The sequence below is a fragment of the Ranitomeya imitator genome, chromosome 1, assembly GCF_032444005.1.
Source record: "Ranitomeya imitator isolate aRanImi1 chromosome 1, aRanImi1.pri, whole genome shotgun sequence".
Taxonomy (NCBI): Eukaryota; Metazoa; Chordata; class Amphibia; order Anura; family Dendrobatidae; genus Ranitomeya; species Ranitomeya imitator.
The window spans coordinates 382,643,056-382,665,173 of record NC_091282.1 but is presented as its reverse complement, the minus strand read 5'-3'; the positions used below and the strand labels follow the sequence as shown (position 1 = coordinate 382,665,173).

General features: G+C 43.4%; 1 protein-coding gene across 1 annotated transcript in view; it reads left to right on the top strand.

The window, feature by feature from the left end:
- The window catches only part of FANCC (FA complementation group C), a 399,194-nt gene extending 377,400 nt beyond the window's left edge, over nt 1-21,794 (top strand). The window contains exons 14-15 of the mRNA XM_069762014.1: nt 3,990-4,196; nt 21,308-21,794. Of these exons, the coding sequence (XP_069618115.1) occupies nt 3,990-4,196; nt 21,308-21,439 (339 nt within the window). The 3' untranslated portion in view covers nt 21,440-21,794. The remainder of the gene's footprint in view (nt 1-3,989; nt 4,197-21,307) is intronic.
- Nucleotides 21,795-22,118: the final 324 nt, after the last annotated feature.

Sequence of the window (22,118 nt, the reverse complement as noted above, 5' to 3'; positions counted from 1 at the left end):
AATGGTGTCATTTTTGGGTGTTTTCTGTCATATAGAAACCCCTCAAAGTCACTTCAAATGTGATATGGTCCCTTAAAAAAATTGTTTTCTAAATTTTGTTAGAAAAATGAGAAATTTCTGGTCAACTTTTAACCCTTAGAACTTCCTAATAAAATAAAATGTTTCCAAAATTGTGCTGATGTAAAGTAGTCATGTGGTATTTATGAACAAATTTGTGTGGCATGACTCTCTGACTTAAGGGCACAAAATTAAAAGTTTGAAAATTGGTGATTTTCAAAATTTGTCAAATTTCCGTTTATTTCATAAATAAACGCAAGTCATTTTGAAGAAATGTTACCACTATCGTGAAGTACAATATGTCACGAAAACAGTCTCCGAATCAGCAGAATACATTGAAGTGTTCCAGAGTTATTACCTCATAAAGAGACAGTTGTCAGAATTGTAAAATTTGGCTTGGTCGTTAACCCCTTCATGACCGGGGGATTTTTCGTTTTTCCGTGTTCGTTTTTCGCTCCCCTCCTTCCCAGAGCCATAACTTTTTTATTTTTCTGTCAATTTGGCCATGTGAGGGCTTATTTTTTGCGGGACGAGTTGTACTTTTGAACGACATCATTGGTTTTAGCATGTCGTGTACTAGAAAACGGGAAAAAAATTCCATGTGCGGTGAAATTGCAAAAAAAGTGCAATTCCACATTGGTTTTTTGTTTGGCTTTTTTGCTAGGTTCACTAAATGCTAAAACTGACCTGCCATTATGATTCTCCAGGTCAGTACGAGTTCATAGACACCTAACGTGACTAGGTTATATCTGGTGATCGCTGCTATGTAGCAGAAATGCAGGTGTGCTGTGAGCGCCGACCACAGGGTGGCGCTCACAGCCACCGGCAATCAGTAACCATAGAGGTCTCTGGGACCTCTATGGTTACAATATACAAGCATCGCCGACCCCCGATCATGTGACGGGGGTCGGCGATGACGTCATTTCCGGCCGCCCGGCCGGAAACGGTAGTTAAATGCCGCTGTCTGCGTTTGACAGCGGCATTTAACTAGTTAATAGGTGCGGGCAGATCGCGATTCTGCCCGCGCCTATTACGGGCACATGTCAGCTGTTCAAAACAGCTGACATGTCCCGGCTTTGATGCGGGCTCACCGCGGAGCCCTGCATCAAAGCAGGGGAGCCGGCATCGGACGGTATAGTACGTCCGATGCCGGTAAGGGGTTAAGGTCAAAATTGGCCCAGTCATTAACTGGTTAATGGACATGAACCTGTGTTTGATCACTTCTACTATATATAGCAATGCCACAGTATGGCTATATATAGTTAAAATCACTATCTTCTATGACACCCAGCTTCAGGCAGGAGAGCACATAGGGGATCATATGACAGGCAGCGGGGGGGATTCAGCTGGCCCCTGGTTGTCATAGCAGCCCATCGGCTTTCTATGTTCATAGTAACATAGTAACATAGTTAGTAAGGCCGAAAAAAACATTTGTCCATCCAGTTCAGCCTATATTCCATCATAATAAATCCCCAGTCCTTCTACAGAACCTAATAATTGTATGATACAATATTGTTCTGCTCCAGGAAGACATCCAGGCCTCTCTTGAACCCCTCGACTGAGTTCGCCATCACCACCTCCTCAGGCAAGCAATTCCAGATTCTCACTGCCCTAACAGTAAAGAATCCTCTTCTATGTTGGTGGAAAAACCTTCTCTCCTCCAGACGCAAAGAATACCCCCTTGTGCCCGTCACCTTCCTTGGTATAAACAGATCCTCAGCGAGATATTTGTATTGTCCCATTATATACTTATACATAGTTATTAGATCGCCCCTCAGTCGTCTTTTTTCTAGACTAAATAATCCCAATTTCACTAATCTATCTGGGTATTGTAGTTCTCCCATCCCCTTTATTAATTTTGTTGCCCTCCTTTGTACTCTCTCTAGTTCCATTATATCCTTCCTGAGCACCGGTGCCCAAAACTGGACACAGTACTCCATGTGCGGTCTAACTAGGGATTTGTACAGAGGCAGTATAATGCTCTCATCATGTGTATCCAGACCTCTTTTAATGCACCCCATGATCCTGTTTGCCTTGGCAGCTGCTGCCTGGCACTGGCTGCTCCAGGTAAGTTTATCATTAACTAGGATCCCCAAGTCCTTCTCCCTGTCACATTTACCCAGTGGTTTCCCGTTCAGTGTGTAATGGTGATATTGATTCCTTCTTCCCATGTGTATTACCTTACATTTATCATTGTTAAACCTCATCTGCCACCTTTCAGCCCAAGTTTCCAACTTATCCAGATCCATCTGTAGCAGAATACTATCTTCTCTTGTATTCTCTTGCATCACAGGGAAGCCAATGGAGGCACGCCAAAACTAATGTCTGGGCCAGATCGCGGCACATAAATTCTGCTGTCAGAAGTATTTAAGAGGTTGACGCGCCAATCACTGCTGATAGAGATACATGCCAGCTATATACAGTAATATAGCCAGCATCTGCTTTGTGTAGAGTGGGCTTTGCTTCTTAGCCCCTTCCAAATGCATGACCTGCTCTATGAACGATATATACTAAATGAATTTTTTCTTCGTGTCCAATAAATTACCATTTCTGAGGCCAGAATATTACTTTATTTTCAAACTATTTTTCCATAATACGTAGGAATAGGGCTAATTGTCCACAGTACAAGTGTCACTTTAATCTTACTGAATCCACTGTATAAAGTGTGTATGTTGATTAATATATTCATATGATTGCAGTAGTGGACAATGTACAGTTGCGTTAAAAATTATTCATACCCACCACCATTAAGTTTGTTATTAAAATTTACAAACTTTCTGCTTTATTCAGTAATTCAATCAAAGATAAAGATCTTCAAATTCAACACAAAATGCCACCTTTAGTAACTACTGGCATCTCATAATTATTCAACTCCTTCATGGCAAGTGTCTTTAGTACTTATTAGAGCACACTTTGGCAGTTGTGACTTGCTACAGACATGATGTATAGCCAGACACCAGATTGTTGCCATATTCGAGAGGAGTGTTGCCCACTTCTCATGGGCAATGTTCTATAAAATCTTGGGTTTGTGTTCTGCAAATGATTTCTTCAAATCTCAACAAAGATTTTCTATGTGGCTCAAGTCTAATGACCATGACTGCGTCTCATGAATCTTCCAGGAGTTTGTCTGAAATAAAGCCTACTTGATTATTGAAGTATGTTTAGGATCATTGTTCTGTTGGAAGGTCCAGTGCCATCCAGACTTCAGCTTCCTCACAGAATAATTCATGATGCATTCTCTTGGGATTTCATAATACCTGATAGAATCCTTCTTGCCCTCCACACGCTGCAAGATTACAGTGCCTGTGTATACATTTGAGTACATCAGTCACAATTACTAGTTAATTTGATGTTACTTCTTGATAAAACTGTTGCATTTTTTATGCTGTTTTAAAACCCTAAGTTAATACATTCTTATTGAAGATTAGCAGAACGCATTTCTTAAAATTGTGGAATTTCATTGTAATGATGTAATGTTATTTTGTTATATAATTTATCCAAATCGGTCTTCTATATACCTTGTACTCAGTCCAAAATTTCCTATTTCTAAATGTTGCTATTTTCAGGTTACAACCTTGCAATCCATAATGACTCTTTCATCAGTTTCTTAGCTAAGAAAATACATTCTGGCTTAATGCCCTGGCAGCTTAATTGTAGACACTAAAGAAATGCCTAGCCTTCACTTTTTGCCTTTTTAGAATTAAATGTCAACTCATGTGCACTAATGCCTAAAATCTGTCTTTCCTTCTAGAAGTTGAATGGTCTACTGACTTTCTAACATGGATTTCAGCAGTCACTAATCTCTCATTTGGAATGAGCCAGTTACAGAAGTTTCTACTAGAGATGTCTACATATTTGAAGTCCTGCTATCACTAAAACACATTATCTTTCGTCTTCACAATTAATTATTTTAATGTGTTATCTCTTTTTAGGCTGAAGCTAAAGCTGTTTATGAATGCTTGGTATCACTCCAAAGAAGATCATCCATTTGTTCCATGTCATTTCATAAAATATTTGCTGACAAAACGAAATCAAATACATGGCATCCATGTACTCTGCAGTTGATTAGACATCTCTGTGTCACTTTCATTCTATTCTGTCCTGAGTGTCAGAGTATCGCCAAGGACTGTATTTCTCATGTGAGTGTCAATTTGTAACAAGTATTCATGTTGCCAGAAGCAATCACTAGTTTTGGTCTAGTGGCTAATAGAACATTTTATGTTATTACAATATATAGTTAGGTACAGAAATATTTGGATAGTGGCCAAGTCTTCTTAATTTGGGCCCTGCATGCCACTAATTTTAATTTAAAATGAAACCTATCCTGTGAAAGGTTTAGGAATTGCAACTATTTTTCACAAAGTTTCCTTATTTCATTTCATACTTTACCATAAATAAAATGTTTATTTCTAATACTTGTAGAGAATCCTTTGCAGGCAATGATTGCCTGAAGTCCGAAAGCCATGGACGTGACTAAACGCTTGGTTTCTTCCTTTGTGATGCGCTGCCAGGCCTTTACTGTAACTGGCTTAAGTTGTTGCTTGTTTGTGGGTCTTTCTACCTTACGTTTTTTTTCTTAAGCAAGTGAAAGGCAATGTCGATGTGGTTGAGATCTGGTCATTGACTCAGCCATTGCAAAATATTCCACTTTGTCTTAAACTCCTGGGTTGCTTTCGCAGTAAGGTTTGGGTCATTGTCCCTCTGTACTGTGATGTTCTGTCTAATCAACCTTGCTGCAATTGGTTGAATCTGAGCAGAAAGTATAGCTCTGTACATGGCAGAATTCATCTAGCAGCTTATTTCTTCAGTCACTAGTGACCCAGTGTCATTGGAAGCCATGCATGCCCATGCCATCACACTGCCTCCACCATGTTTTACAATGGATGTGGTGTGCTTTTGTATCATGAGCCGTTCCAAGCTTTCAACATCCTTTCTTTTTCCCATTCTGGTACAGGTTGATGTTAGTTTGATCTGTCCAAAGAATGCTTTTCCAGAACTGGGCTGGCTTCTTAAAAATGATTTTGATCAAAATCTAATCTGGCCTTCTATTTTTAATGCTCTTTAATGATTTGCACCTTGCAGTGGTCCCTTTGTATTGGCTTTCATCAAGTTTTCTCTTCATGGTAGACTTGGATACTGAAACACCTACTCGCTGAAGAGTATTCTTCACTTGAAGGATGTTGTGAAGGGGTTTTTCTTCACCATGGAAAGGATTCTTTTGGTCCTTTTAAAAACAGGGTGGCACATGTTAAGGAGCTGAAACTCCTAAACCCTTCATCCAATTTTAATGTGGATACCCTCAAATGAAAGCTGAAAGTCTGAACTTCAACTGCATCTGAATTGTTTTGTTTAAAATTCATTGTGGTAATTTCTGTAACCAAAATTAGAAAAATGTTGTCTCTGTCCAAATATATATGGACCTAACTATATATATATATATATATATATATATATATATATATATATATATATATATATATATATATATATAGTTGGCTCACTCAGTTGATTCCCAAGGTAGACACAGGAACACTTTATATTAAAGTCTCTTTCTAGTTTATTGCTTCATAAACCTCAAAGCCAAAATAGCAACACAAGACAGCCTTTCTGGCACAAATGAAAATAAGAATTCCATACAAAATTCCATCCCATTATGGCTCCAGTCTTCTGGGACAAATACACTGTAGCTCAAACAGGAGCGTCATCCTGGAGACAGAAAAAAAAAAAGAGTAGCTGGACCACACCCTTAAGGTGGAGATATGGTGAGTAGGCATCCTGCCCATCTCTTACACCTACTCACAAAAAAAAACAAACCCTGGTAATGACTGATTTACTTTCAGCACATATGTTGGAGGGAAACGTATAGGTTCCACATCACGCAGGATAACCTTTCTAACACAACACATATCTCCCCTCTCATATGGGGGCCAGTGAACCTGTCACATATACCCCTTCTGCCCAAAGTCAAGGGCTTTGGCACCTTTGGATACCACACAGGGAATTCGTGAGAGGTCTTATGTGTAACTTCCCGGGTCCATGTTCTACATGGAACCTGAAATCCTGGAGCCCTAAGAACCACCTAGTCACCTGGGCATTCTTACCCTTTTTTCCCTTAACCATCTCAAAGGGGCATGGTCTGACACAAGTTTGAACCTTTGGCCTAGTAGGTAATACTTCAGCGTATCCACAGACCATTTTATAGCTAGACATGGCTTCCTAACAATGGCATAGTGTGGGGAAATGGGTGGTTGGCAGGCGCCCAAGTCTGCTAGCCGAAACCACATGGACCAGGGATCGGCCCAATAAATCCTGCTCTAAATGTGGGCATAACGCTGCTCAGACAACGCAGGGTGATGGTAAAATAGCATCACAAAATGGGTAGATAACAAATAAAACAGTTCCAGTACAGTACCCAAGATGGCGCACATTACAAAGTCTCACCCTTCCCCTGACCCGCCGGGATATTGGCAAATATTACGTCAGAGCTCCCAGGGTCACTACCCCACCTGTGATACACACATAGAGTAGAGGTAATGACAAGCGTAGGGAGATGACAGTCCATAGAGTCCATACAAGGTCCAAAGCCAGTTGACGAGTCACCGCCTGGCTTTTCTGAACATCTCCATGGAGCCAGGCTACCATCGGGTCCCAAACCTGGCTTTATCCAAACATATCCATGGTTCAGCGATGGTCAATGGAGCAGATCTGTATCAATCCAACCGGAGTCGAAAACCTCTAGATTGTTTCCTATAGAATGATAGATCCGTGTCCCTCGTGATGGTGCCACAATGAGTCGGCTGCAGTCCTGTCTCTCATCCGTTGGGTGTTTTGCAGAATGTCCGGCTGTGCCGCTCTCTCTCCTTGTCTCTTTGTCTCCGAGTTTCTGTATACCCAAGGCATGTAATCTATTTTTAGATTTACCCTTCAGTCCAGCATCAAGATAACGTAAAACAATGGTGACGAAATCAAGTAGCATTACTTGATCATTCAATCTATTTGCATAGTCTTTCCCTCTCTGCTTTCGAAGTCAACAAACTGGTTACGTAATACAATGCACAACTAGCATATCAGCAAACATGAATAGTCAAAGATAAGCACGATTGGTATCTTTATGTTTAAAGCATGATATGTGGAAAAGGGGAGCCGAATACTTTCGCAAGGCACTGTAAAAAATATATATATATATACAGTAGAGACCAAAAGTTTGGACACACCTCATTTAAATTTTTTTCTGTATTTTCATGACTATGAAAAATGTACATTCACACTGAAGGCATCAAAACTATGAATTAACACATGTGGAATTATATACTTAACAAAAAGTGTGAAACAACTGAAATTATGTCTTATATTCTAGGTTCTTCAAAGTAGCCACCTTTTGCTTTGATGACTGCTTTGCACACTCTTGGCATTCTCTTGATGAGCTTCAAGAGGTAGTCACCGGGAATGGTTTTCACTTCACAGGTGTGCCCTGTCAGGTTTAATAAGTGGTATTTCTTGCTTTATAAATGGGGTTGGTACCATCAGTTGTGTTGAGCAAAAGTCTGGTGGATACACAGCTGATAGTCCTACTGAATAGACTGTTAGAATTTGTATTATGGCAAGAAAAAAGCAGCTAAGTAAAGAAAAATGAGTGGCCATCATTATTTTAAGAAATGAAGGTCAGTCAGTGTGAAAAATTGGGAAAACTTTGAAAGTGTCCCCAAGTGCAGTGGCAAAAACCATCAAGCGCTACAAAGAAACTGTCTCACATAAGGACCGCCCCAGGAAAGGAAGACCAAGAGTCACTTCTGCTTCTGAGGATAAGTTTATCCGAGTCACCAGCCTCAGAAATTGCAGGTTAACAGCAGCTCAGATTAGAGGCCAGGTCAATACCACGCAGAGTTCTAGCAGCAGACACATCTCTACAACAACTTTTTAGAGGAGACTTTGTGCATAGTAACATAGTAACATAGTTAGTAAGGCCGAAAAAAGACATTTGTCCATCCAGTTCAGCCTATATTCCATCATAATAAATACCCAGATCTACGTCCTTCTACAGAACCTAATAATTGTATGATACAATATTGTTCTGCTCCAGGAAGACATCCAGGCCTCTCTTGAACCCCTCGACTGAGTTCGCCATCACCACCTCCTCAGGCAAGCAATTCCAGATTCTCACTGCCCTAACAGTAAAGAATCCTCTTCTATGTTGGTGGAAAAACCTTCTCTCCTCCAGACGCAAAGAATGCCCCCTTGTGCCCGTCACCTTCCTTGGTATAAACAGATCCTCAGCGAGATATTTGTATTGTCCCCTTATATACTTATACATGGTTATTAGATCGCCCCTCAGTCATCTTTTTTCTAGACTAAATAATCCTAATTTCGCTAATCTATCTGGGTATTGTAGTTCTCCCATCCCCTTTATTAATTTTGTTGCCCTCCTTTGTACTCTCTCTAGTTCCATTATATCCTTCCTGAGCACCGGTGCCCAAAACTGGACACAGTACTCCATGTGCGGTCTAACTAGGGATTTGTACAGAGGCAGTATAATGCTCTCATCATGTGTATCCAGACCTCTTTTAATGCACCCCATGATCCTGTTTGCCTTGGCAGCTGCTGCCTGGCACTGGCTGCTCCAGGTAAGTTTATCATTAACTAGGATCCCCAAGTCCTTCTCCCTGTCAGATTTACCCAGTGGATTCCCGTTCAGTGTGTAATGGTGATATTGATTCCCTCTTCCCATGTGTATAACCTTACATTTATCATTGTTAAACCTCATCTGCCACCTTTCAGCCCAAGTTTCCAACTTATCCAGATCCATCTGTAGTGCAGCAGGCCTTCATGGTAAAATAGGTGCTAGGAAACCACTGCTAAGGACAGGCAACAAGCAGAAGAGACTTGTTTGGGCTTAAGAACACAAGGAAAGGACATTAGACCAGTGGAAATCTGTGCTTTGGTCTGATGAGTCCAAATTTGAGATCTTTGGTTCCAACCATCGTGTCTTTGTGCGACGCAGAAAAGGTGAACGGAAGGACTCTACATGCCTGGTTTTCACCGTGAAGCATGGAGGAGGAGGTGTGATGGTGTGGGGGTGCTTTGCTGGTAACACTGTTGGGGATTTAGTCAAAATTGAAGGCATACTGAACCAGCATGGCTACCACAGCATCTTGCAGCGGCATGCTATTCCATCCGGTTTGCGTTTAGTTGGACCATCATTTATTTTTCAACAGGACAATGACCCCAAACACACCTCCAGACTTTGTAAGGGCTCTTTGACCAAGAAGGAGAGTGATGGGGTGCTACGCCAGATGACCTGGCCTCCACAGTCACCAGACCTGAACCCAATCGAGATGGTTTGGGGTGAGCTGGACCGCAGAGTGAAGGCAAAAGGGCCAACAAGTGCTAAGCATCTTTGGGAACTCCTCCAAGATGTTGGAAGACTATTCCCGGTGACTACCTCTTGAAGCTCATCAAGAGAATGCCAAGAGTGTGTAAAGCAGTCATCAAACCAAAAGGTGGCTACTTTGAAGAACCTACAATATAAGACATGATTTCAGTTGTTTCACACTTTTTTGCTAAGTATATAATTCCACATGTGTTAATTCATAGTTTTGATGCCTTCAGTGTGAAGGTACAATTTTCATAGTCATGACAATACAGAAAAATCTTTAAATGAGGTGTGTCCAAACTTTCAGTCTGTACTATACATATATATATATATATATATATATATATATATATATATATATATATTTTCTCTTCGCCACGACAGCACCCACTTGAGAGAGGGGATCCGCCCCTAGGAACAGGAAACCCTATGGAGAGAATAAAAGGGGCGGTCCCCCTCGCTCCCACAGTTGGTTTCCTGTTCCTACGGGAGACCTGGAGAGAAGAGGATCCCCAGCCTGGATGCCGCTTGCGCGGTTTACCTTAACAGGGACGGCAAGGGCTCCAGAGCTGGAAGCAGCGTCGGGGGTCCTGTGGCAGCTTCCCCCCTCTGCTGGCAGGTACCGTGAGGCCAGGATCGGGGAGTCGCCTGGCTTACGGAGAGGCATCCAGCGAGACCTGCGGGCCGGACCGCTGCGGTAAGATCCTGTGACGCCAGCCTCGGGTGGCGCACAGGCGGCGTGGGGCCCAGTAAATTCTCCCCCGGAAGTATTACTACAACTTCCGGGGTGAAGGAGGAGGAGGACGGCGCCTGCGCAATTGCTGGTGGGAGCGCGGGCGCGCACAGCAGGGACGCGCACAGCAGAGGCGCGCACAGCAGAGGTGCGCACAGCAGAGGCGCGCACAGCAGAGGTGCGCACAGCAAAGGCGCGCACAGCAGAGTCGCAACCCGGACTTCCGGGTGCGACAGGAAGAAGATGGCGGCCCCCATAACAAAAGGACGCCGGCGCTGATTCCCGGCGTCCACTATGGCATCTCCTCAAGAGACAACGTTGCCTTCGTCTGAGGTTAACGCTGTCACACCAGGAAGCCGGACTAGCAGCCGCAGATCATCCTCCAAGAGCGCCAGGGAAAAGAGATCGGACCGGTCGGTTCCTCCGTCTGTGCCTCCGTCTCCTCCTCTCCAGCCGGTATTATGACAGCTTCAGGGGTGAGTGTATGTCTGCCCTATTTTAAGCTGATTATACTCCCTCTCTCATCTAATTCCCTAGGTTAAAAGAACAGGGAAATCAAAACATAAGCAATGTGCCTTATGCTCTCAGCCGCTCCCGGATACCTACCTAAAAAAGTTATGCCACTCTTGCATCGAATCCACCTTACGAGAGGAGTCTTCAGTAAGGTCGGATGATATACGTAGTATGATAAGGGAGGAGTTGCGAGCCTTTCGAGATTCGGATAAAATTCCTGGAAGTAGGAAGAAACACAGCTCGCCTATATCTGAACAGTCATCTGAGGGTGAGGATAAGGAGTCGGACAGTTCCCAAGAGGTTATATCCTCGGAAGGTGAACAGGATACATGTTTCCCTACAGAAAGCATTGACAATTTAGTCAGATCAGTACGTAACACCATGGGTATGGAAGATACTAAGACCCTTAAAACACCACAGGACGTGATGTTTGCTGGCCTGTCCGAGAGAAAGAAACCTTCCTTTCCGGTTATTCCTGCAATAAAGGAATTAGTTAAAAAAGAGTGGGAAAGCCAGGGGCAAAGAGGGTTGCCGTCTTCCTCAAAACATCGCTATCCTTTTAATGATGATGATTTCACCAAATGGATAAAGGCCCCAAAAGTTGATGCGGCAGTGGCATCCACTTCTAAAAAATCTTTATTACCTGTTGAAGATTCAGGATCCCTGCAAGACCCGCTCGATCGAAAAGCAGACTCCCTTTTAAAAAGAGCTTGGGAATCCTGTACAGGAGCCTTTAGACCAGCTATCTCTGCCACATGTACTGCCAGATCCATGATGGTTTGGTTGAATGATCTGGAAGAAGGCTTAAAAGGTGGCCTTTCCCGTAATAAACTCATGTCATCCATTCCATTAATTAGAGGAGCTACTGCCTTTTTGGCAGATTCTTCGGCTGATTCCATCCGTCTAGCAGCCAAATCAGCAGGACTAACTAACGCGGCTCGCCGCACCTTGTGGCTAAAAGGGTGGAAAGGCGATCAACAAACAAAGTCCAAGTTATGTGGTCTGCCCTGCCAGGGTGAGTACCTGTTTGGTGCTCAATTGGATGAAATTCTTACCAAAGCGGGTGAGAGGAAGAAAGGGTTCCCTAATAACGCTTATCTTCCATCTTATAGGCGAGCGTTCCGAAAGCCCATGTTCAACAGGAGAAGGGACTATAAAAACCAGGACCGTTGGGCTAATAAGGACTTTAAGCAGAAGGGAGCCTTCTTCGGAAAACGCCCCTTCAAACCTGAAGATAAACCCCGCTAGGACAGATCTACCCGTTGGTGGTAGGTTGTCCTTCTTCTCCGCACAATGGCTGGCAATAACATCTAATTCATGGGCAACTAGCCTTATAACTACAGGCTTAAAACTAAGATTTTCTCAAGTTCCGCCGGACTCGTTTTGTTTGACCTCCTTAGGTTCACCTTCACAACAAGAGGCCTTGGAACAGGAAATAATAACTCTCCTGTCCAAAGGAGTATTAGTGGAAGTCCCTTTTCATCAAAAAGGGAGGGGATTTTATTCCCCTTTATTTTTGATTTCAAAACCTGACGGATCATATAGAACAATAATTAACCTCAAGAGACTAAACGTCTTCTTAGAGAACCAAACGTTTAAAATGGAATCCATTCGGTCAGCTGTCAAGCTTCTGTTTCCCCATTGCTTCATGGCAGTCCTTGACCTAAAAGATGCATACTATCATCTGCCAATCTTCAGAGAGCATCAACAATATCTACGGGTGGCAGTTATGGTCAAAGGTCAGATACGGCATTATCAATACACATCAATGCCCTTTGGACTATCAATAGCCCCTAGAGTTTTCACAAAACTAATGTCAGAAGTAATGTCGCATTTGAGGCTAAAAGACACCCTCATAATACCCTATTTGGATGACTTATTGATAGTCGGGAACTCTCTTTCTCAATGTCATCAACGCATGTCTGATTCAATTTCATCCTTGCAGGGGTTAGGGTGGTTGGTGAATTGGGAAAAATCTAGATTATCCCCCACAACTGAGCAAAAATTTTTAGGAATTATTCTAGACTCTACAAATCAAATGTGCTTTCTTCCCGAGTCAAAACAGATATCAATCATAAACAAAGTACAATCAGTGATTAACCACCCTCTAATTTCCCTAAGAGAAGGTATGTCCCTTCTTGGTTCATTCACTTCCTGTATTTCGGCTGTTCCATGGGCCCAATTCCATAGCAGGAAATTACAGTATGCAATACTTCGGGAGGAAGAAAGATTACTTGGCCGATTAGATGCTCGTATTTCCTTAACGACAGACGTGATACAATCTCTCACTTGGTGGTTAAATCCGAATCATCTTTCCAGTGGGGTCCCCTGGGTGGTAAAACCATCAAAAACTATTTTCACTGACGCTAGTCCTAGTGGGTGGGGAGCATATTTAGAAGATCAAATAGTGCAAGGTCTGTGGTCTCCTACAGAATCAGATGATTCTTCTAATAAAAAAGAGCTGAAGGCTGTTTATCATGCCTTATCTAAATTTCTTCCGCAGCTACACGGAACACATACAAGAGTCTTCTCAGACAACATGACAGCAGTAGCCTATATAAACCATCAAGGAGGAACAAGATCGGAAGGACTCATGTCTATAGCCAACGATATTCTAGCCATGGCAGAGGAACACCTTCTGTCCATTTCAGCGCTACATGTGAGAGGAATCGACAATTCGAGAGCAGATTTCCTCAGTCGCGACACTCTCCATCAAGGAGAATGGGTTCTAAATCGCCGTATCTTTTGTATGATAATAAAAAAGTGGGGCACTCCCGAAATAGATCTCTTTGCGACAAGACAAAACAGGCAAGTCAAAAAATTCGCATCATTGTTCCATTCTGATAATCCAGATATCTTCGACGCCCTACAGGTACCATGGGTATTCAAGAAGGCATATGCCTTTCCCCCGCTGATATTACTTCCGACAGTGATCAGGAAGATAAGGGAGGACAGAGCAAACGTGGTCCTAATTGCTCCATTCTGGCCCAAGAGGCCATGGTTTTCCTGGCTGAGAGCCATGTCAATCTCAGACCCATGGATCCTTCCAGAGGATCAAGATCTTCTCTCCCAGGGCCCCTTCAACCATCCTCAGGTGAAAGGTCTACGGTTAACAGCCTGGAACTTGAGAGGCAGCTGCTAAAGATGAGAGGTTTCTCAAATAAAGTGATTGACACTCTACTGCTAAGTAGAAAAAGATCCACTACCTCCATCTATGCAAGAGTGTGGAAAAAATATTTAAACCTCTACCCAACGGCCCTATCAAATGAAATTCATATTCCTACGATTCTAGAATTTCTACAAAAAGGGCGCGATCTAGGTCTGGCGGTCAGTACCTTAAAAGTACACATTTCTGCGCTAGCAGCTTTATATGGTCACTATATCGCAGGTAATAAGTGGGTAGCCAGGTTTGTTGCAGCATGCCAGAGGTCAGAGACAGTTCGAATTCTCCACGTACCACCTTGGGATGTTAATTTAGTTCTGGAAGCTCTTACAGACCATCCCTTTGAGCCACTACATTCAGCTCACATAAAACATGTCTCCCTCAAGACAGCTCTTCTTGTCGCCTTAGTGTCAGCAAGAAGAGTAAGTGACATACAGGCACTATCGATAGATCCTCCCTTTATGTCAGTTTTTCCAGACAGAGTTGTCCTTAAAACAGACCCTTCATACTTACCCAAAGTATGCACCAAATTTCATAGAACACAAGAAATTTACCTTCCCTCCTTCTATGATAACCCTACAAGTCAGGAAGAACAAAGATACCACACATTAGATGTGAGGAGAGCCATATTAGCCTATTTAGATAGGACTAGCGCCTGGAGGAAGAGCAGGGCTCTCTTTGTTTCGTTCCAGGGTCATAGAAAAGGAGCTGGAATCACGAAGGGTACTTTATCTCGGTGGATTCGAGATGCGATATGTCTGGCCTATTCATCCAAAGGGGAGAATCCGCCTGAGACCGTAAGAGCACATTCCACCCGGGCGATTGCATCATCCTGGGCTGAACGAGCGGAGGTTCCATTAGAACAGATATGTAAGGCCGCAACCTGGTCTTCTCCTACTACCTTCTATAATCACTATAGATTGGACTTATCTTCTTCATCTGACTTGTCCTTCGGTAGATCAGTCCTTAACACGGTGATCCCTCCCAAATGACTATCTCTGAAAGTCTCTCAAGTGGGTGCTGTCGTGGCGAAGAGAAAACACCGGATTACGTACTGGTAATGCTCTTTTATAGAGCCACGACAGCACCCCTTCACTTCCCACCCTTATAGGTTTTTTATTTAGAAGCACGGTTAAGGGTGTTTGGTTCTTGTAGTTAGCCATATTTAAGTTAACTAGTTATAAACGATGATATTGAATGACCTACTAAAGTCTGGTGGGCGGTTCCTCGCAATCTCTGTAAACCCAACTGTGGGAGCGAGGGGGACCGCCCCTTTTATTCTCTCCATAGGGTTTCCTGTTCCTAGGGGCGGATCCCCTCTCTCAAGTGGGTGCTGTCGTGGCTCTATAAAAGAGCATTACCGGTACGTAATCCGGTGTATACTGTGTATGTGCGTGTATATATATATATATATATATATATATATATATATATATATATATATACTGCATATACACATATATACAGCTCTGGCCAAAATTAAGAGACCACTGCAACATTTTTAGTTTGTCTACATTTTACTCAAAAATATACTGTACCTATGAAGAGAGAAAATCAAATTATTTTATTCTATAAACTACTGACAGCATGTCTCCGAAGTACCAAGCAATAAATTTTGTATTTATTTTCTGAAAATGAGAAATGGTCAAAATAACCAAAAAATGCATTGCTTGCAGACCTCAAATAATGCAAAATAACAAGTTCATAATCATTTAGAAACAGCAATACTAATGTTTTAACTCTGGACGAGTTCAGAAATCAATATTTTGTGGAATAACCATGATTTTTAATCACAGCTTTCATGCGTCTTGGCATGCTTTCCATCAGTCTTTCACACTGCTTTTGTGTGACCTTTTGCCACTCCTGGTACAAAAAAGTAAGCATTTCTTCTTTGTTTGATGGCTTGTGACTATCCATCTTCCTCTTGATTAGATTCCAGAGGTTTTCAATGGGGTTCAGGTCTGGAGATTGGGCTGGCAATGACAAGAATTTGATGTGGTGGTCCTTCATCCACACCTTGATTGACCTAGCTGTGTGGCATGGTGCATCGTTCTGCTGGAAAAAACAGTCCACAGAGTTGGGGAACATTTCCTGAGCAGAAGGAATCAACTGTTTTTCCAGGATAGCCTTGTATGCGGCTTGATTTTTACATCCTTCGCAAAGAACAGCCTGCCTAATTCCAGCCTTGCTGAAGCATCCCCAGATCATCACCGATCCTTCACCAAATTTCACAGTGGGTGCAAGACACTGTGGCTCGTACGCTTCTCCAGGTCTCAGTCTAACCATTAGACGACAATCTGTTGGGCAAAGCTAAAAATTAGACTCATCAGAGAATATTACCTTACTCCAGTCCTCTATGTTCCAATCCTTATGGTCTTTGGCAAACTTCAACCTGGCTCTCCTTTGCTTCTCATTGATGAAAGGCTTTTTTCTAGCTTTACATGACTTGATTCCTGCCTCTAGGAGCCTATTACAAACTGTTCTTGCCGTGCACTTCACCTCAGCTGCCATTTGCCATTCCTTTTGTAGGTCACTTAATGTCATTCTGCGGTTGCTGAGTAACATTCGAATAGGATGACTGTCATCCCGGTCAGTGGAGAGTCGGTTTCGCCCTCTGGCCGGTCTGTAGCTTTGTTGTCCCCAATGTCTGCTACTTCACCTTGTTGTAATGGCGCTCACTGTGTCCCTCTGCTAATTAAGCCAAAATTGAGCCCTTCTTTTTTTCACTCAAGACTTTTCTTTTCAACTCTTTTGGCATGGTTAAAAGTTTTTTTCATTCGTATTACTTTTGGGATATTACTAGCATTTGTTTTGCCATCCAACTTGTCCTATTGGAAGAGGATAGTGAACACCACAGCAGTGTTCTTTATACTTTCCTTCACTAAATAAGATTTGGTTCAGGTGATCACCTAATCAAAAGCACAATAAGTAGAATGAGGTGTCCTCCGGTTGGAATTCAACTGACACTTGAATGGAATGGCTGTCAGACATGTAGAGAAGCTAATTTTTATAAAACTGTTCAGTGGTCTCTTAATTTTTGCCAGAGCTGTATGTGTGTATATATATATATATATATATATATATATATATATATATATATATATTCCCTAACCTAAGAATCACTTCCCCTTCCCTCTTACCTCCCCACCTGTCCTCTGCTGACCTGCTCCTCAACCTCAAATCTGTCCAACAAACACATAAAACAAGTCGGCCACTCTCTTTCTCCCACCTGCTCTCTCTCTCTCCTTCTCACTGCTGGAGACATATCTCTCTGGAGCACTCTGGAATGCCCGCTCAATCTGCAATAAGCTTCATGTGATTCACGACCTTTTTCTCTCCCACAATCTTGCCTTCCTTGGCCTCACAGAAACATGGCTAACACCCTCTGACACCGCCTCCCCTGCTGCGCTGTGTTACGGAGGCCTCCACTTCACCCACACGCCTCGACCCGGCAACAAACGTGGTGGAGGAGTGGGTCTTCTCCTTTCTTCAAACTGCACCTTTAACCCAATCCCTTATCCTCCCCTCTTTTGAAGTCCATTCTGTCCGCATCTACTCTCCCTCCAACCTCCAAGTGGCCGTCATATACCGACCTCCGGGCCCGGCCACTGCCTTTATTGACCAATTCTCCTCCTGGCTTCTTCACTTTCTCTCTGCTGACACTCCCACCATCATCATGGGTGACTTCAACATCCCCATTGATACCCTTCAGTCAACAGCCTCCAAACTTCTGTCCCTTACCTCATCCTTTGGACTTACTCAGTGGTCCTCCGCAGCCACCCACACGGATGGGCATACACTAGACCTGGTATTCACCCGTCTCTGCTCTCTATCTAACTTCACCACCTCCCCTCTCCCTCTATCCGACCACCATCTGCTCACCTTCTCATCCCTGTCCTCCTCACCAATCATCCATATCCAGCAACATGCGCACCCACGCAGAAACCTTGCACACCGAGACACCCACACACTCTCTCACTCCATCCTACCACTGGCATCCATATCCTCACTCCACGACACAGACAGTGTTGCTGCTTTCTACAATGCCACTCTCGCATCAGCTATTGACACGGTTGCCCCTCTCGTCCATGGCAGAGCGCGACGTATCAATAGACAACCTTGGCATAATAACACCAACAAAAAGCTAAGGCAAGTGTCCAGGGTTGCGGAGCCGCGTTGGAAGAGAACACACTCGCAAGACGACTTCACTGTATTCAAACAAGCAACACTCGCTTTTAAATCTGCACTCACCTCTGCTAAACAGGCCTACTTCACAACCCTCGTATCTTCCCTATCCCACAACCCCAAACAGTTATTCAAAACATTTAACTCCCTCCTCCGTCCCCCACTGCCCCCTCCAACCTCCCTCATCTCTGCTGAGGACTTTGCCACACACTTTAAAAATAAGATCGACCAGACAAGGCAAGACTTTATTGTTCAACCACCACAACCCCTTTGTATACCAGACCAATGCCCAAACCCCATAACCTCCCTATCCAACATCACTGAAGGGGGACTTAATTGTCTCCTCTCCAAATCCCACCTCACCACCTGTGCGCTCAACCCCATCCCATCCCACCTCCTCCCCAACCTCACCACCACACTTATCCCATCCCTAACCCACCTCTTCAACCTATCACTAACTTCTGGCACCTTCCCCTCTGTGTTCAAACATGCCACAATCACGCCTATCCTTAAAAAGCCAACCCTCGATCCAACTGCTATGTCCAGCTATCGCCCAATATCGCTGCTCCCATTTGCTTCCAAACTCCTGGAGCAGCACGTCCATGCTGAACTCTCCTCCCACCTCTCATCTAACTTGTTGTACGACAATCTACAATCTGGTTTCCGCCCCCATCACTCAACTGAGACTGCCCTGACCAAAATCACTAACGACCTACTTACCGCCAAAGCTACTGGACAATACTCTGTACTCCTCCTTCTAGACCTGTCCTCTGCTTTCGACACAGTTGACCACTGCCTCCTACTGCAGATGCTCTCCTCCTTTGGCATCAAAGACCTTGCCCTATCCTGGATCGCCTCGTACCTTTCCAACCGCACATTCAGCGTCTCCCACTCCCATACTACCTCCTCATCCCACCCTCTCTCTGTTGGAGTCCCGCAAGGCTCTGTTCTAGGACCCCTACTCTTCACAATCTATACACTTGGCTTGGGACAACTCATAAAGTCCCATGGATTCCAGTACCACCTCTATGCTGACGACACTCAGATCTACCTCTCTGGCCCAGACGTCACCGCTCTGCTGTCCAGAATCCCAGAGTGCCTATCAGCCATATCCTCCTTCTTCTCCTCTCGCTTCCTCAAACTCAATGTGGACAAATCTGAACTCATCATCTTTCCTCCATCCCACAAATCTTCCTTACTTGACCTATCTATCGCAGTCAATGACATCATGCTTTCCCCTGTACCCGAAGTCCGCTGCCTCGGAGTAACCTTCGACTCTGCCCTGTCCTTCAAACCACACATCCAAGCTCTTTCCACCTCCTGTCGCCTCCAGCTCAAAAATATCTCCAGGATCCGTCCTTTCCTCAACCCCCAATCTACTAAAATGCTTGTGCACGCCCTCATCATTTCCCGCCTTGACTACTGCAACATCCTTTTCTGTGGCCTCCCTGCTAACACCCTTGCACCTCTCCAGTCCATCCTTAACTCTGCTGCCCGACTAATCCATCTCTCTCCTCTCTACTCCTCCGCTTCCCCCCTCTGCAAATCTCTTCACTGGCTCCCATTCCCTCAGCGTATCCAATTCAAATTGCTAATACTGACCTACAAAGCCATCCACAACCTGTCTCCTCCATATATCTCTGAACTAATCTCTCGATATCTTCCCTCACGTGACGTCCGGTCCTCCCAAGATCTCCTTCTCTCCTCCACACTTATTCGCTCCTCATCCAATCGCCTCCAAGACTTCTCCCGAATATCCCCCATCCTCTGGAACTCTCTGCCCCAACACGTCCGACTATCAACCACAGTCGGATCCTTCAGACGGAACCTGAAAACTCATCTCTTCAGGAAAGCCTACAGCCTGCACTGACACCGCTGCTGCCTCATTACTATTGAAGCTACCGCCTCACCAACACCGGAGCTACCGCCTCACCAACACCGGAGCTCCTGCAACCCTCAACCTACTGTCTCCTTCCCCATAATCCTGTAGAATGTAAGCCCGCAAGGGCAGGGTCCTCGCCCCTCTGTATCAGTCCGTCATTGTTAGTTTGTTTACTGTATGTGATATTTGTAACTTGTATGTAACCCCTTCTCATGTACAGCACCATGGAATCAATGGTGCTATATAAATAAATAATAATAATAATATATATATACATATATATGTTATAAACTGAGCTGCTGCAATACTTATGATGTGAAGCAGAAAAACAGAACTTAATATTCCGTTTTAACTGTAGCTTACATGGGGGGGGGGGGTCGGCGGTGGAGCGGGATCACAGGAGCCAGGGTCGCTGCTTCAGGAGGGCTGCGGCAGGAGTGGGGTGGTGCTCTCAGAAGGATCACTGATTGAGGAGGTCAGCAGAAGGAGGAATAGGGCGATGCTTCAGGCCCTGTCCTCTCTGAAGATGTCGGCGCCGGTGAATGGTGGTCCCCTCTCCCGTCCATATCCCTGCTGTGGACTTCGGGAAAATGGCATACACAAATTGAGATCTCGAGCGATGAGATCTTGTCTCCCGAGATCTGAATCTGTGCATGCACTGACATCTTCAGAGAGGACGGGGCCTGCAGCATTAACCCATTCTTTCCGCCGCCGACCTGAATCGGCAACCATGGCTCCTGTAACCCCGCTCCACCGTCGTTGATCCCCAGGTAAGATACCTTCGGATTAAAAAAAAAAGCCCCCCTTTTTCCTCCCAATTTTTGGGGAAAAAAAGGTGTGTCTTATAATCCCAAAATTTGGTATATATATCAAATCATTCTGCTCAGCTTCTCCTTCATACCATGCTGTCCACAAATCAGCCTTCATGTACAATGTGACAGGTTCCCTTTAAATTCTACAATTAGTCTTTTTTAGTTGCTGGAAATCTTTACATTTTTGCACATTCAAACTCTTGTAGAGATTACTATAAATTTGTTTTCTAGGAATTCTTTCTGCCATATCGGAATCTGTTCTCATAGAAGCAATAAAACAGACTTACAATATAAAACAATAAGGAGAAAGGTTACTGCTTAGGCAGATATGAGAATGCTTTTACTTTTTGCTGCATATCTCTACCAATTTTGTCTACAAAACCTTTGATTTCAAGACTCCAAGTGAAGGTCACATTCTGATAAAATTGTAGGGAGCCAGCTTTTACTTTGGGAAGACTAATTGCAAGCATGAAAATTGTTAGTGTTATGGTCATATTTTCGCTTATTAGCATTTGGGAAATCACGCTGCATATTTGTTTGTGGAATATTGAAAGGCATTTGAGGATAATGTTACTTGTTTCCTTTCTCTCAGATGACTCAGACACAGGAAGCTGCCAGTGAAGTTTCTGACGTACTGGCTCGTACTTTAAGCAGACTTGATATTTCAGGAATGGAAAGTCAGAGGATAATCACGATAGTGCACGAACTGCTGCAAGACTTATAGTGTGAAGCAGAAAAGCAAGACTTAATGTTCCTTATAACATACAGGTTGTATCACTCTCTAGTGGCCACTGGAAATTGATGTCTCTTGGCACTAATTTGTCCCATGTCGCTTTTTCCTGTACGAAAATGGAGCTATTTGTTCACAGCTTTGACTCTAGAGAATTGCTTATTTAGAATGCAGATGTCGGGAAGTTGCTGGTGAGAAGTTTAATATTAATGAGTGATTTGGAATTTCGGCGTCATTTTAAAAATAAAAATTATTTGTTGTGGATTTTTCACATATCCATTTGGAAATGTAATAAATGTAATATTACCGTGACTTCTTACTAATAAATACTGTATTTGCAAATAAAGTGTGGTTTGGAATAATAGAAATTTGAATCATTCTGTTTAAGAAAACACAGTCCACAACATTGAAATTGTAACCCCAAGAAGGAAAAGTTGCGAAACGATGGAAAACATAAGATCTATAGATATGTAAATTATATGCAAATGATGAAAACATGGAAACTAAACTTTCCTAACATTTTGATTTATTCAATATCAAGTGTTAGCCCCACATGTAGAAATAAAGTGTCATGTAAAAATTTGGGCACCCCTGGTCAAAATGACTTTTATTGTGAACAGTTAAGCAAGTTGAAGATGAAATGATCTCTAACAGACCTAATGTTAAAGATGAC